The sequence below is a fragment of the Papio anubis genome, chromosome 1 (assembly GCF_008728515.1).
Source record: "Papio anubis isolate 15944 chromosome 1, Panubis1.0, whole genome shotgun sequence".
Taxonomy (NCBI): Eukaryota; Metazoa; Chordata; class Mammalia; order Primates; family Cercopithecidae; genus Papio; species Papio anubis.
This window is the reverse complement of record NC_044976.1, coordinates 77364295-77377957: the sequence shown is the minus strand read 5'-3', so window position 1 is coordinate 77377957 and position 13663 is coordinate 77364295. Positions and strand designations below refer to the sequence as shown.

General features: G+C 32.8%; 1 protein-coding gene across 1 annotated transcript in view; it reads left to right on the top strand.

Annotated features, from left to right (window-relative positions):
* The window catches only part of ADGRL4 (adhesion G protein-coupled receptor L4), a 114978-nt gene that overhangs the window by 74649 nt on the left and 26666 nt on the right, over positions 1 to 13663 (top strand). The window contains exons 8-12 of the mRNA XM_003892108.3: positions 1962 to 2167; positions 7241 to 7414; positions 8633 to 8836; positions 10979 to 11199; positions 11328 to 11394. Of these exons, the coding sequence (XP_003892157.1) occupies positions 1962 to 2167; positions 7241 to 7414; positions 8633 to 8836; positions 10979 to 11199; positions 11328 to 11394 (872 nt within the window). The remainder of the gene's footprint in view (positions 1 to 1961; positions 2168 to 7240; positions 7415 to 8632; positions 8837 to 10978; positions 11200 to 11327; positions 11395 to 13663) is intronic.

The following is a 13663-nucleotide window of genomic DNA, read 5'->3' as shown; positions in this document are numbered from 1 at the left end:
ATCAACATTTATGTGAAAAAATAGAGCAGCATATGAAACTCTATTGAGAAGTGGTTTTAGTTATTCTCAAGTTAAAGTGGCAATAAAGCAGTTTGAGAGCAATGATTCTCTAAGGAGTTCGTTGCATAGTGTATGTGGGTAAGATTGATTTGAGAATTTAACATAAGGAAAAATCACAACTCTTGTCACCTCAGTAGTTTTCTAATAGTTTGGAAAGCAACTTATGCTTGGACCACAATAATAAAAAACTATTAATTTCATTCAAAAGAATTAGAAGCAACAAAACAAAATAGGAATAAGGAAGAAGACCTACTGAATGGGAATCTTTAAACAAACGTATATCGGTATTAATTCTAAAGCAAAATCTTCAGAACTTAGCATAGTTATTTGCACTGTGTAAATGCTCAGATATGTGTTCTGTCCATTGAATTGAAGGCTATGTCTGGTTCCTGGTAAACATATGGTAATGTTAACAAATACAGGAAAGATCTTAGGGCAAAAAGACTACAGTAAGCATTGTGAAGAAGAAAAACTAGGAAGGATGGATGATGATTTATTAGGAAATGATCTACTCTGTTCAAATTATTCAAAGTTTTTATACTCTTTGTTAGTGAATAAACCCCTAATTTTTTAATAAAAGGTACAGGTTTGATAAGAAAATTCAAAGCTAGAGCAAGCCTCGAATTCATGAGAAATCATAGGAATTGAAGAAGTTCAAAACCCTGGGAATGGAAAAATAAATACTGAGACAATATATTTGTAAAGGAGGTGAGAAAATGTTTTGGAGGATTCTCTGTGGCACCCCATACCAAAAGTCAAAAAATGATGTTAAATAAATATTTTTCTTCACAAAGGAAAGCAGTAACTAGTAGATTTTTAAAATCCATCTTATACTTTTGATTTGTCATTTGATTTTGAATCATCTTCTACTACAACTCCTGAGATGCCACTGTCCCACGACGTGGTTCATCAACTGGACCTGGTCATGTAGAACTAACAGGTATCCAAGTCGTGCCTCAGGCCCTTGTCTGTTTATAGGAAAGGCTGGGACAGTTGTCATCTTTTGGAGTCATAATTTCACTAGCCCAACAATGTCATACTTTCTTTAATATAAGTTTTGTAAGATGGCACTTGAGGAAAATCCTTTATGTAATGTATCTGGGTTTAGCAAGGCTCTTAACAAGGTCTCTTGAGGTACCTTTTAAGATTAAGAGAGAAAACATAAATAGCAATACACTTTGGCAACTTCTAGCTCACACAGTCATATCCAAATAATTCTATTTATTCATGTGATGTGGAGGTTTCCAGTTTTGTTATTACAGTCCTTTGTATTTGATGATATTAATATTTGTATTTATAATTTTGTGCTATTTGGTTATATGCTACTGCACTGCATTTGGTGAGTTTTAGGGACATGGATAATGGCCGCCTCTCAAGGAAATAAATTTTCTACCCTGATATTGAATAATTACATGTTATCAATATTAAATAGAAACCATTTTATTAGGCATAAGTTTGAACTCAGTGGCATGTTACAACTCCTTCAACTCTAAATTTTATTGATTCTATCAGCCTGCGATAATTTCCTCCTAATATCTCTTAAATTCATATATTTATACGAGTACATAATAACTCAAAATTTAATTATTCAAGTGAATACACTTCACACTCTGGTTCTTGGTCAGGATTTTGGCGTAAATTTATCTAGGACTATTTTTCTTCTAAAGATAGTTTGTGCAAAGGGGATATTTATCTTCAAAATCTTAGAGGTCAGAGAATATGTCTTACTATGGTTTAACAATGCAGGCATGGGCTTATTGTGGTCCATATTTCAGTATCTGGGTATTTGTATAACTTCCTAATGTAAAACGTTTCTCTATTCAATTTTTATGTTTATCTTAAGAGTGTATATACACTTTGTTTTATAAGAATTTCACTAACTATACTTATTTTATTGATAGGCAATGTTGCAGTTGCATTTTTGTATTATAAGAGTATTGGTCCTTTGCTTTCATCATCTGACAACTTCTTATTGAAACCTCAAAATTATGATAATTCTGAAGAGGAGGAAAGAGTCATATCTTCAGTAATTTCAGTCTCAATGAGCTCAAACCCACCCATGTTGTATGAACTTGAAAAAATAACATTTACATTAAGTCACCGAAAGGTAAGCTGTTTTTCTGGTAGTTATTGGCTATGACTGTGATATAGTCCGAGAAGTGGACCCTTTGTTGTGTCACATAAATTATCTAAGTTCTTGAGTTTAAAAATACAGATTTGAAATTAAAAGAGTGAAGTGGTTTTAACTAATTTTTCTACAAAATATTTTTGTACTTTCAGGGCTCTTTAAACATTCTAATTAATACCAAACAATTTATTAATTTGATTCTCTGGAAATAAGCAATATTTTTGTTTTTTTAAGTACACTGTTTATTTTAGAAATATCCATAGTTTCAAAGAATGAGTTATTAAAAAGTATCACAATCAGAGAAATAAATAAATGTCACCTGTGTAATAAGTGAGGTGTTTCATTAATACTTGTCATTTAAAATAATATTCGAAGGGATTCTGGTGTTGATTAAAAGAAAATCTTAGCAAAATTTACAATATTTCATAAAGAAATTAGTGGAGGCCATTTGACTCTTATTTTTTATTCTATTTCACTTTTCAGACTCATATAATTAAAGTTATACAATAAAAAAGCATGATTAGAACTAACCAACTATTTAGCTATTTTAGTTAAAAATAAATGGGGGCAACTCAGAATCACAGGTTATTTGCAACAATTTCACAATTGATGTTATCTTAAACTTTCAACAGAATTTCAGTTCTAGTAGATGATTCAAGTACTTTCGAAGTTCCATTTGAAGTACCTTGAAGTTGAGCAATTATATTTGCATTATTATGGGAGAAAAGGGGCTTTCTAAAAAAAAATAATATATTTGCTTACACACAATACAAACATGCCACTGTTAAGTAAAAACATCAAAGGTAGAGAGAAACTAAATGTATAAAAAATGCAAGTAAATAATAGCTCAAACTTAAATAATGGTAAGCAGCATGTTGAGGGAAAAAGAAAATGTGAAATTGTTTAAGACTGGAAACCAAACTTAGACTTCTTTTTAAGATGCTAAATGCAAAATACACTTTTAATACTAGAAACCAAACACTGTTCTTTTACATGGTCTGATGGTTTTTCTGTTTTTTATCAGTAGAATGTTTTGACAGCTAAAGAGTTGCCAAGAACAACCCACCTCACCAATCCCTGTTTGACAAAGACACAAAACAAAACGCATATTTAAACAAAAACTCTTCACAGTAATTCCTGGGAAAACTTAATTGCTCTTATCTGGCTTTCTGCTCAAATGTATTTTCCATTCAAAGTAATGACTGTTATGAAATTTCACCACTCTTCTCTGACAATAGACCTACTTAGTCTCTAGTTCCCTCTCTCTGAGAATGAAATTTTGGTCCCATTTTTTCACCTGAGAAAATAAAAACTCTCTCTTAAGTAATATCTTCAGTGTCCTGGTTCCCTGATAATTTATCTGTGATTTGACTGATTGATACATACTTCTACAGTACCTCAGAAGAATAGTAGCACTAATGATAGTAATATTAACAATTATCATAGCAATCAATAATTACATAGTGCTTAGATTAGAAACCAGTCAGTATTCTAAGTTTTTTACTAAAAACAGACAAACAAAAAACTCATTTAATGCTTACAAAAGCCATATGAAGTACATACTATTATTACTATTTTATAGATGAGGAAACTGAGCCTGTGAGATTAAATAATTTGCTCATGGTCACTCAACAATTAACTGGTAGAAAAAGGTTTCAAGCCCCTGCAGCCTTCCTCCAGAGTCCATGCTCTCAAAAACTATGATACTCCTGACCAGTTTGGCCCACTACATCCATCCCAGTCTACTTCCCAAGAAATTATGCTCCATCCACCATCTCATCTTTCCTGGGTCTCTCCACATTGGTATCAGTGTCTCAATTAATAAAAAGACTCAAGCCTCCGCCTCATAAAATAATAAAACCATACCCCTTTGGTACTGGATCATCTTCAACCAAAAAACCAAAATATAGTAACTCCTCTTATCTTAAGCTTCTAAAAAGTAGATGTAATCTGCTGACTTCCATCTATGGAAGATTCAGATTTAGTTTTCTTACATACATGTTCTGCTGTGATATACACACTCCCTCAACCATCCATCCACTCATGCTTACCTCCAATTTTTGGTTAAATCGGTTTTCAGTGTTTATAATACTATAAATTGGTGTGTTATTCACAACTGAATCATGGAGTTCAGTCATTTTCCTGGTGTTAATTCGTTTATTTTCATTTGCTTATATTTCTATTTATCCATTGTTAATTTGTCTCCAAAATATTTGACAGAATTATAAATCTCTTTTCAAAACATTCGAACAAGTAAGCTTATCTATCAGCCAGTTTGTTGTCTTGGAGACATCCTTCCCAAGGCTCTGTAGCCTTGATGCTGTCTGGATGATCTACCCCTGGGTCATTTATCAGCCTGGGCATGCCTTCCCTTCCCCCCATCATTTTCACATATCATTCACCATTCACCTCACTCCTCTCCTGTGTCAGATGCCATGTTTCCTCCAGCAATGTCTTCTTTCTTAGTTTATATATGTATTTTGGTGACATATTCTCCAGTGGCTGCTTGAGAAAGGAAACAGAGAAGGTCAATTTTTTAAGCTCTTGCATTATTAGGTTTTATATAAATATACAAATATATACACACACACAAACATATTTTTCTACCTTACCCTTATACTTGTTAGATAAATACCATGTACAGAGTTATGTTTTTTTCTCAGATCTTTCTACACCTTGTTCCTATGTCTTCCAGCTTTCAAGGGTAACCTGGAGAAGTTGAATGCAATTAATTATTTTAATTAAAATGTATTGTCTTTTGAATGCAATCAGTCTCTTTCTCTTTATCTCTCTCTTAAAGTTTTGAAATCTTTATTCTTGGTATTCCAGAATCTTTAAGATGTACTTTGGTGTGAATCTTTCTTCATCAATTGCAGTAAACATCTTGTGAGTCTGTTCAGTCTGAAAATGTATGGTCTTCAGCTTTAGAGAATTTTCTACAGTGATTTCTCTGGTAATCTATCCCTGTGCAGTATCTCTGCTCTCTTTTTCTGTTCCTCTTAGTATGTATTAGACTTCCCAGCTGAGCTTCTAATATTCGGAGTTTTTAAACTTTTTCATTCCTATTTTTAATTTTTCTAGTAACTTTTTTTATTTTTACTTTATACTTTATTTTCACTGAGAAACTTTATGTTTTCAATCCTCATGTTGTTTAATGGGTATAGTATCTCATCTCTCTGAGATATTATTTATACATTTTTTTAAAAAACTCTTTTCTGCTCCCTGCGTCATCTTGCTCTTGACTTTCTTTGTTTGGATCTTTCACCTTGGTTCCCTGTCTTTCCTGTTGGAGCTTGTCCTCAGATGTCTGGGGGTTCGTGGCCACCCATTCCCATTTAATAATGAGACACGGTGTGCTCTCCTGGCCTTGTGGCAGTGGTGTGCTTCACTAGAGTTTTCATCAGGCAGGCTCCTGGCCATGGTATTGGAAGATCCTGAATGTCAGTATCCAAAAGCAGTTTATTTTTGGCCAATCAGTTTCTCAAGAAGAAACATTCTTCCTTTCCTATCTACTCTAGACAGAAGTCTGGTTGGAAGGATTAGGAAAATTAAGAAAATGTGATGGGACATGGTGGAAGATCAGTGTGTAAACAGACCCTCACTTAAGTCTGTTTTTGAATGGTACGCATAATCACAGCTTACTCTGGCTCCTCAATTCTACAGTCCCTCTGCTTTCTCTAGAATTAGGCACTTCCCAGGCTCTTTTTGAGGCACTAAAAGAATTTCAGTTTTCTTCATATAGTTTGACCTTCTTGACAAACTTCTAGCAATCTCTCCAATTTTAACTCAATTATCTTTCCAGACTAACTCACACTGTTCTTGTCAGTGCTCCAACTATTGACCTAAGGGTTATATTTAGCATCTATTCCATTAAAACAATTATCTTATTGTATTTAAATCATCTGAGTTTCTATCATCCTTGAAGAGCTGATACTTTATCTTTTTGATTGATAATCCTCACTCTTTGAACAGTATATATCATACATTTGACACTCAAGGTACATTTTCTTTAATAAATAGTTGTCTGAAAATTGGAATTTGATTCTATAGTACTCCATTTATCAATGTTTAGTCTTAAATACACCTTAAAATAACATGTTTTGGCCTCTTAACATAATATAGCATTTATCTCAGAGAGCGTTTATGAGGGTTGAACTAAACAAAGTAAGAAAGCAAGCACCTAGTTAAGTATAAATTGTTATATAACTGGAAATAGCTTTTATTTCTACAAGTTCAACATTTTATTGATAAATTATTATTAAACCATACATTAAGTGTGGTGTTATGATTAGTTAATATAAAAGTATGATAAGAACTCCACCATTTATTGAATAACTATCACACTGTCTGTGTGTCATCTGTCTCATGTCTGTATCTGATCTTGTCTTCACTATTCTTTACCTCACGTACTGTGCTCTAACTTAACTGGCTTCTACAAGTTTCTGGAATGCCTCTGGTCAGTCTCACTTCAGAGCTTGTCCATTTGCATTTCCAACTGTTTGGAACCCTCTGTTCCCAAGTCTGTTGGACGCCCCCCTTCACTTCATTGAAGTACCTGCTTAGACATAATCTAGGAGACATCCCCTTGGACAACCCTCCATATCACTTTCTTTCTTCTTATCCAGGGTTACTTTTCTCATTGAGTAATTTTTCATCTCTAACTAGAATGTAATGTCAACAATGCAAACAGTTTTTTCTCTTTTGTTCACTGTTGTATTTTTAGTACCTGGATTAGTGACAAATATCTAGTCAATACTCAACAAACATGTACTGAATGAAGATGCAAATGAAAATTATGCACTGTGGTAAATGACATGTGAATAATTTAATAAAAATTATCACGTTTGTGAGGCAAAATTGATGAAATATAGCATTGTTGCAATATAAATTTCCATTCTTCCACATAGCCGCCTTTATTTTTTATAATTTGTTTTGTGTTTCACTGTTAAGGCATTGTTTCAATCACATTAATGGTATTTTAAGTATGGCAAAAGCAATACTATGTATGTAACTTTTTATCTTTTTTTCATCAGTAAAATATCTTTTTTTCAGATCACAGATAGGTATAAGAGTCTATGTGCATTTTGGAATTACTCACCTGATACCATGAATGGCACCTGGTCTTCAGAGGGCTGTGAGCTGACATACTCAAATGAGACCCACACCTCATGCCGCTGTAATCACATGACACATTTTGCAATTTTGATGTCCTCTGGGCCTTCCATTGTAAGAGAACTTTCCCCTTCATATTTATAAATGTTCCTTTTTCTGTTTTTATCCATGTTATTCAAGAGAATATTTATTTTTTATATATATTTTTCTTGGGTTTAGATAGCACATTTAGTATAAGAGACAAAACCCCAACGGGATCTTTCTTTCTGTCTGTTTTCCTACCTACCTTCTAGAACATATCTAGTATGCATTTAAGATTATTTCTAGTCTGAGACTTATCTAGTCTGTAATATCTGGTAGATTACATATAAAATTAGTTTGTAATGCTGCTTTCAAGAGCCATTTGCCCATTTTAATGTATCATGGAATTTAGAGGCACTTTTTTGTGATGACAATTTATTTTTATACGTGACAAAGCTCCTGAAAATATTTGACAGTTGGCCAATAAGTATTAGCACACTTATAACTAACATCATATTTTTAGCAATGTAGAACCCCACATGATTTTTAAACATGAAGAAGCTCTCTAAGGTGAATGGTTTCATGATATGTATTTTGCTTTTGAAATATCTTACTTACTTTGTATATTTATCACATAATTTCTTATTTTATAGCTCTGTGCTAGCATCTCAATTATATTTATTTATAATCTATCATTAAATATATAAAGTAATCAAATAAATCTACGTAAACATAATGTCAGTCCTAACGATGATTTTCCTGAAGTTAAGCAAATAAACATCTATTCTTTATATAAACATAAGTATTCGTCTAGTTAGGATAAAACCAACATTATATATTTTAAAGTTTCTGAACCATATTGCTTGATAATCCTTATATTCAGCATTGCTAACACCTTTGTTTCACGTGTTTTAGATGAATCACTGCATAGACATAAGACTTAGTCTTACCACTGATAAATCTGTTTTAATTAACCATTTTCACATTACAATAATGGATTGCCTTTCTAATGTAATGAAATTAATGACGATAACATTGCTAAACCATGTACTAATACTAATACTATGCCTAGAAAAAAATCACCAATTACAGAACTGTTAAAGTGCTACATGATTTACATCAGATTTATGTGGATATTGAGGATTTTCAAAAGTACAAAATTTTTCTCATCTAAATGCACAGTTATAGTTTTACATTTTATGAACATTTTGATTAATGTTTCACCAAAAAAGGAAGTTCATTATATGTTGTAGTTCCTTTGACAAGTTACTGAGTTATTCTTTTAACAGCTTTATTATTATTTTCCCTTAGGGTATTAAAGATTATAATATTCTTACAAGGATCACTCAACTAGGAATAATTATTTCACTGATTTGTCTTGCCATATGCATTTTTACCTTCTGGTTCTTCAGTGAAATTCAAAGCACCAGGACAACTATTCACAAAAATCTTTGTTGTAGCCTATTTCTTGCTGAACTTGTTTTTCTTGTTGGGATCAATACAAATACTAATAAGGTATGTAGGCATCCTAATCTCTATTTTTGTCCTATGATACGTGTACTTTCTTAAATGTGTATGTCATAGAAACATTAATTGTAATTTAGGGTTTAATGGGGCAGACATACTCTATAATTTGTGCTTCAGCTATCCTTTCTAAGTTTGATAATGCTAACACAGCTAAGCAAACTACTTATTGAGTCCATTCAGCAAAAATGGTCCTCATTATGATGAATTATTGGGACAAATTAAAACTTTGCAACAAACTGAATAAATACTTTTTTTGTTGTTCTGTTTTGTTTTTAAATGGATGCTAAACAAAGACCAAGGACAGAGAGAATTAGAAATAAAGTTTATCTTAGAATGGGGACTGACTATAAATGCAGTCACAGTTTATAGGTTGAAATGTGATAAATTGGTTTTACCTAGTTTCTTTTCTAACTTCTCATTTCCCAACATTATTGATTTTGAACCATTCGAACCTTCCCAAATGGTTTCATATTGTATTGGTCTGGGTCCTCCTAGAAGCAGGTGTTAAGATGAGGTTAAACATGCAATAGATTTATTAAGGGAATTGTTGGCGAGAGCAAATGGGAAGAGAGAGGCTTGGAAAGCTATCGGGCCAAGATTCAGGTATGATCCTGAGGGAAGACAAGAAGAGTGGGCAAAAGTGTTCCACACAGTAATGCAGTTCTAAGGAAAAGTCAGCACAGGTGTTAAAGAATCCTCTTGGAAGTCCTTGAGCCAAAGTTACCTGTCAGGGAAATCTTTTCTCCCTCAGGAGCAGGAATCCTTTGTAAGAGGAATCCTTTGTTTCTCACAGCAGTAACCCTACTGTGCTCAGTCATCGGCTGGCAGCAGCCTATGAGAAGTGGGAAGAGCAATGGATTTCCTACAGCTGCAGCTGAAGCCTTAGGTCAGTTGCACCCCTTGCAGTTGGATATTGGAGAAGTGTATTCTCATGACCACAAAAAGTGAAATTGCCTCCATATTTCCATTCTTAGAAATCTTTCAAAGACTGAAACGAACAATCAGTTAGCAAAGTTTTCTTCTGAAGTAGATGGCAAGAAGTGTTTATTTTAAATAGTATACACCAGACTGTAAACTCCTTATCTATTTTTATGTTTTACAGTGGTATTCGTAACACTTTCCAATTTTATGTATCTCCCACTATCCTACAATGCCTAGTTCCTCTTTCAGTTACCTTCCACCATTATCTTCACCCCAAAACTACTCCTTACAGTGTTTACTTTCAACTACTTTTCACCTATTAAATTTGTCCCATTTTTCCAGTCATATCTTAAATCCCACTTCCTCGCTAGTGATTTCCAAATTTTAATTGCCAATGATCTTTCTGTTCCCCAGCCTTATAGAGTACTCTCTAACATATTTTAGTATGTCATATCATTAATCTTGAATTATAGTTTGTTTTTTTTTAAATGGGATAGGTACATAAGTATGTATTATGTTATCTCTCCCATGATATATACCTTTAGCTTTACTAGTATGGGAAAGTATAACTACTTCTTTTTCTGTTATTTCTTATAGGCCTAACTTTAGTTCTAGATGAGAAATAACCACTGAAAAGAATGTTTAAGTGAAAGCCATCTCAAATTTACATGATAATCTTAACATTTTAAAGTAATTCTATAATGGATATTTTGATGAAATATATTATTAATCTATTTTGTAAAATTTTTTTTGTCACCTAAGATATTTATTTTATTTTGTTTAGCAGAGTATTGTAAGTCATTTTCATTCTTCGAGCATGAATAAAGGAAAAGAGAGGTATCTCCAAAACAGAAATCAACTTAAATCTTAACATATTCACCAAGATACCATGGTTTACGTGTGAATAATCCACAATTTATCACATAACATAAATATATAAAAGTTATAAACCTGTGGACAAAAACAGTAACTTAGTTCTATCACAAGATTAGTTAATATTTCACGTTGATGAAGCACAGTTGTTTTCCTCAATCAGCTAGAACTAGTACATCTTTAAGAACTGACATGATATTTTAATATGATTCATTAAAATATGTGGCATACTTTATAGTATAAAGAAAGTTGTGATTTACAGCACAAGTTGAGATTGTGTTTTATGATAATTTTAAAGCAAACACTGCCAATGTTTTTTTTTTCTTTGATTTCTAGCTCTTCTGTTCAATCATTGCCGGACTGCTACACTACTTCTTTTTAGCTGCTTTTGCATGGATGTGCATTGAAGGCATACATCTCTATCTCATTGTTGTGGGAGTCATCTACAACAAGGGATTTTTGCACAAGAATTTTTATATCTTTGGCTATCTAAGCCCAGCCGTGGTAGTTGGATTTTCAGCAGCACTAGGATACAGATACTATGGCACAACCAAAGTGTAAGTTAAAATGATTTCATGGGCATTTGAAACACAATTTTGAATGTGCTTTGCATATCTTTGATAATTTTGCTATGTTAAAGTACATGCAAACATGTTTATAGATTAATCTTTTATTTACTTTTCAGATGTTGGCTTAGCACAGAAAACAACTTTATTTGGAGTTTTATAGGACCAGCATGCCTAATCATTCTTGTATGTATATATAAAATTGTTAATACAATTCAAAAAAGTGATGATTATAGGGTGCTTAAAATTTCCAGCAATAAGGTGTTATTTTTTAAAAAAAGAATTTGAATGTTTTATAGTATATCACTTATCAGCATTTTACACATATTGTAATTGAAAAAATACATGTATATCTTGTAAATTCAAAGCTATTACAATTCATTTGCCCCTCTTGATGGAGGATAGATGTCTGCATAACAAAGAGGAAAAAGCATTTTTCACTTATCAGTAATATCTTGGCATACTTCAACACAGAGAGTGTGCCAACCAGCTGATAATCTGGCATTTTAGATGTTTATGTTATTTAATCTTTTATCGATGATCGGTCATCTTTGAAGATTAGACTGTCATCTTTATAGTTTTATCATCTTTATGTACCCTGTCATCATAAAGTGATTTTAAACTAAATTGCAACATCAGAGACAAGAACTCACTATTTCTTATGAACAGACAAGTCATATATTGAGATAGTCCTATTTCAGCAAGGAAGAGGGCCTTTTAATTCTTATTGGAAGTGGTTTCAAACCTACAAATTTGGCAGGTATTATATGTTCCATTATAAATAAAGACATTTTTATATGTCTGAAGAGCATTTCGAAGTGCTGAAAGTTTTCAACAGTCTTTCTGAATATAATAGTCTGTCAATGAATCTGGGAGGTCTGACAAGACTCTAGAGTGGAATGAATTGTCAGTAGAGAAGTTATGGCAATATTTTGGACAACTTTGTTCCATATGTGTTGACCATAGGCTAGTCATCTTTTTGAATTTCTTTTTCTCTCTTCCTCTTTCCTTTGAGTTTTTTATGGTTATGAGGGTACTGCTAAATGGAGAAAGACCTGAAATGCAAAGCAGAGAATTTTCATCAAGCTTTATTTTGCAATGGTGTGGGTGAAGTCAAGTGCATTCATAAACTGTACTTTCTACTCATCACAAAAACTCATTTATAATTCTCACAATAAATCAAACAATATTTTATAAAAGTAAAGCCAAGGGCCAGATTTAAGCTAAAACAATTTGAGTTAATTTATTATAGCTCCAAAATTTCCAACCCACATAAGAATATAAAATGGTGTCCCACTCACATATTTTTATGGATTGCTCTGATGTATTTCATGTGATGACATATTCTGCATATCCTAATTTTACTGATTTCCTCACCATAGGAAAATCCATCTTTGCCATTGTTTTGTACAAGTCAAAGATCCATGGAGCAATGACTCTTACTGTTTGGATAAAAAGTAGCATGACAGAAATTATCCTGAAACAACAAAAACAGGAGCATACTTCTCTAAAGACAGGGGAAATGTTCTCTGAAATAGTTTTTAACAGTTGCTTATGTAAGGCTAATTTGGATTATTTTATAGTAAGATACAGAGAATTTAGATGAAATTATTTAAAAATGAGTCCTGTAAACTTTTCTAGAGGTCTAAATGAACACTGTCATATTGTTCTAGTCTGGAGTTAATGAGCCAATTTATCTCCCATACAGTCTCTGTATGATAATCATTTCCAGGTTAACCAGAGGGTCAGGCTGCTTAAAAAATGAGCTAGGCCCCTCAGTTTTACTCTAAAATTAAATATTTCTCATCTTTTATGATATCTTTTTTAAATACTAAGAAATTCTTAGATAATTATTGAATCAAAGTGAATTATTTTTCTCCAGTTATCTTTGTTCTTCTGTGCTAATGCTTGCATATTGCTATTATTATTAAGTTGTGTAACACAACGTTAGATGACATTTTTTCTGTTGCCCATGAATAGTATCTAGCCCAAAGATAAAGTCAAAGAGATATTGAACACCAAACATATAAAAAAGAACCACTGATAGTTTAGGCCTGACTCTTCCCAAGGGTCACACAATTAAAGAAAAGGACCAGCTATAGCCCCGTGAGAGGACTGGGGAAGGGAGCTCAGTGGGTGATGTCTCAGAGTTAGCATGCTTGGCCTTTAGGGAAGGACAATGTTCTCCATTAGAAGTTTTTCTTTTATCTACCAATAAGAAAAAATGATGGTGTTTCCCAGCCCCCTGAAGACAAGATGTGGAGGAATACTCAAAAAAGTTTGCAGAGCATGGAATCAAAATAGTAAGAGTAAAATTATCATCCTGGTCTCACATTGCTAGAATGACTGTAGAATTTTCATGTGTTCCTGGGATATAAGAATACCAGATTATGATGAGCTTTTTTTATGAGAATTTGGCATATATCCCCTGATTTCGAGCCAAATGTGAACCTAG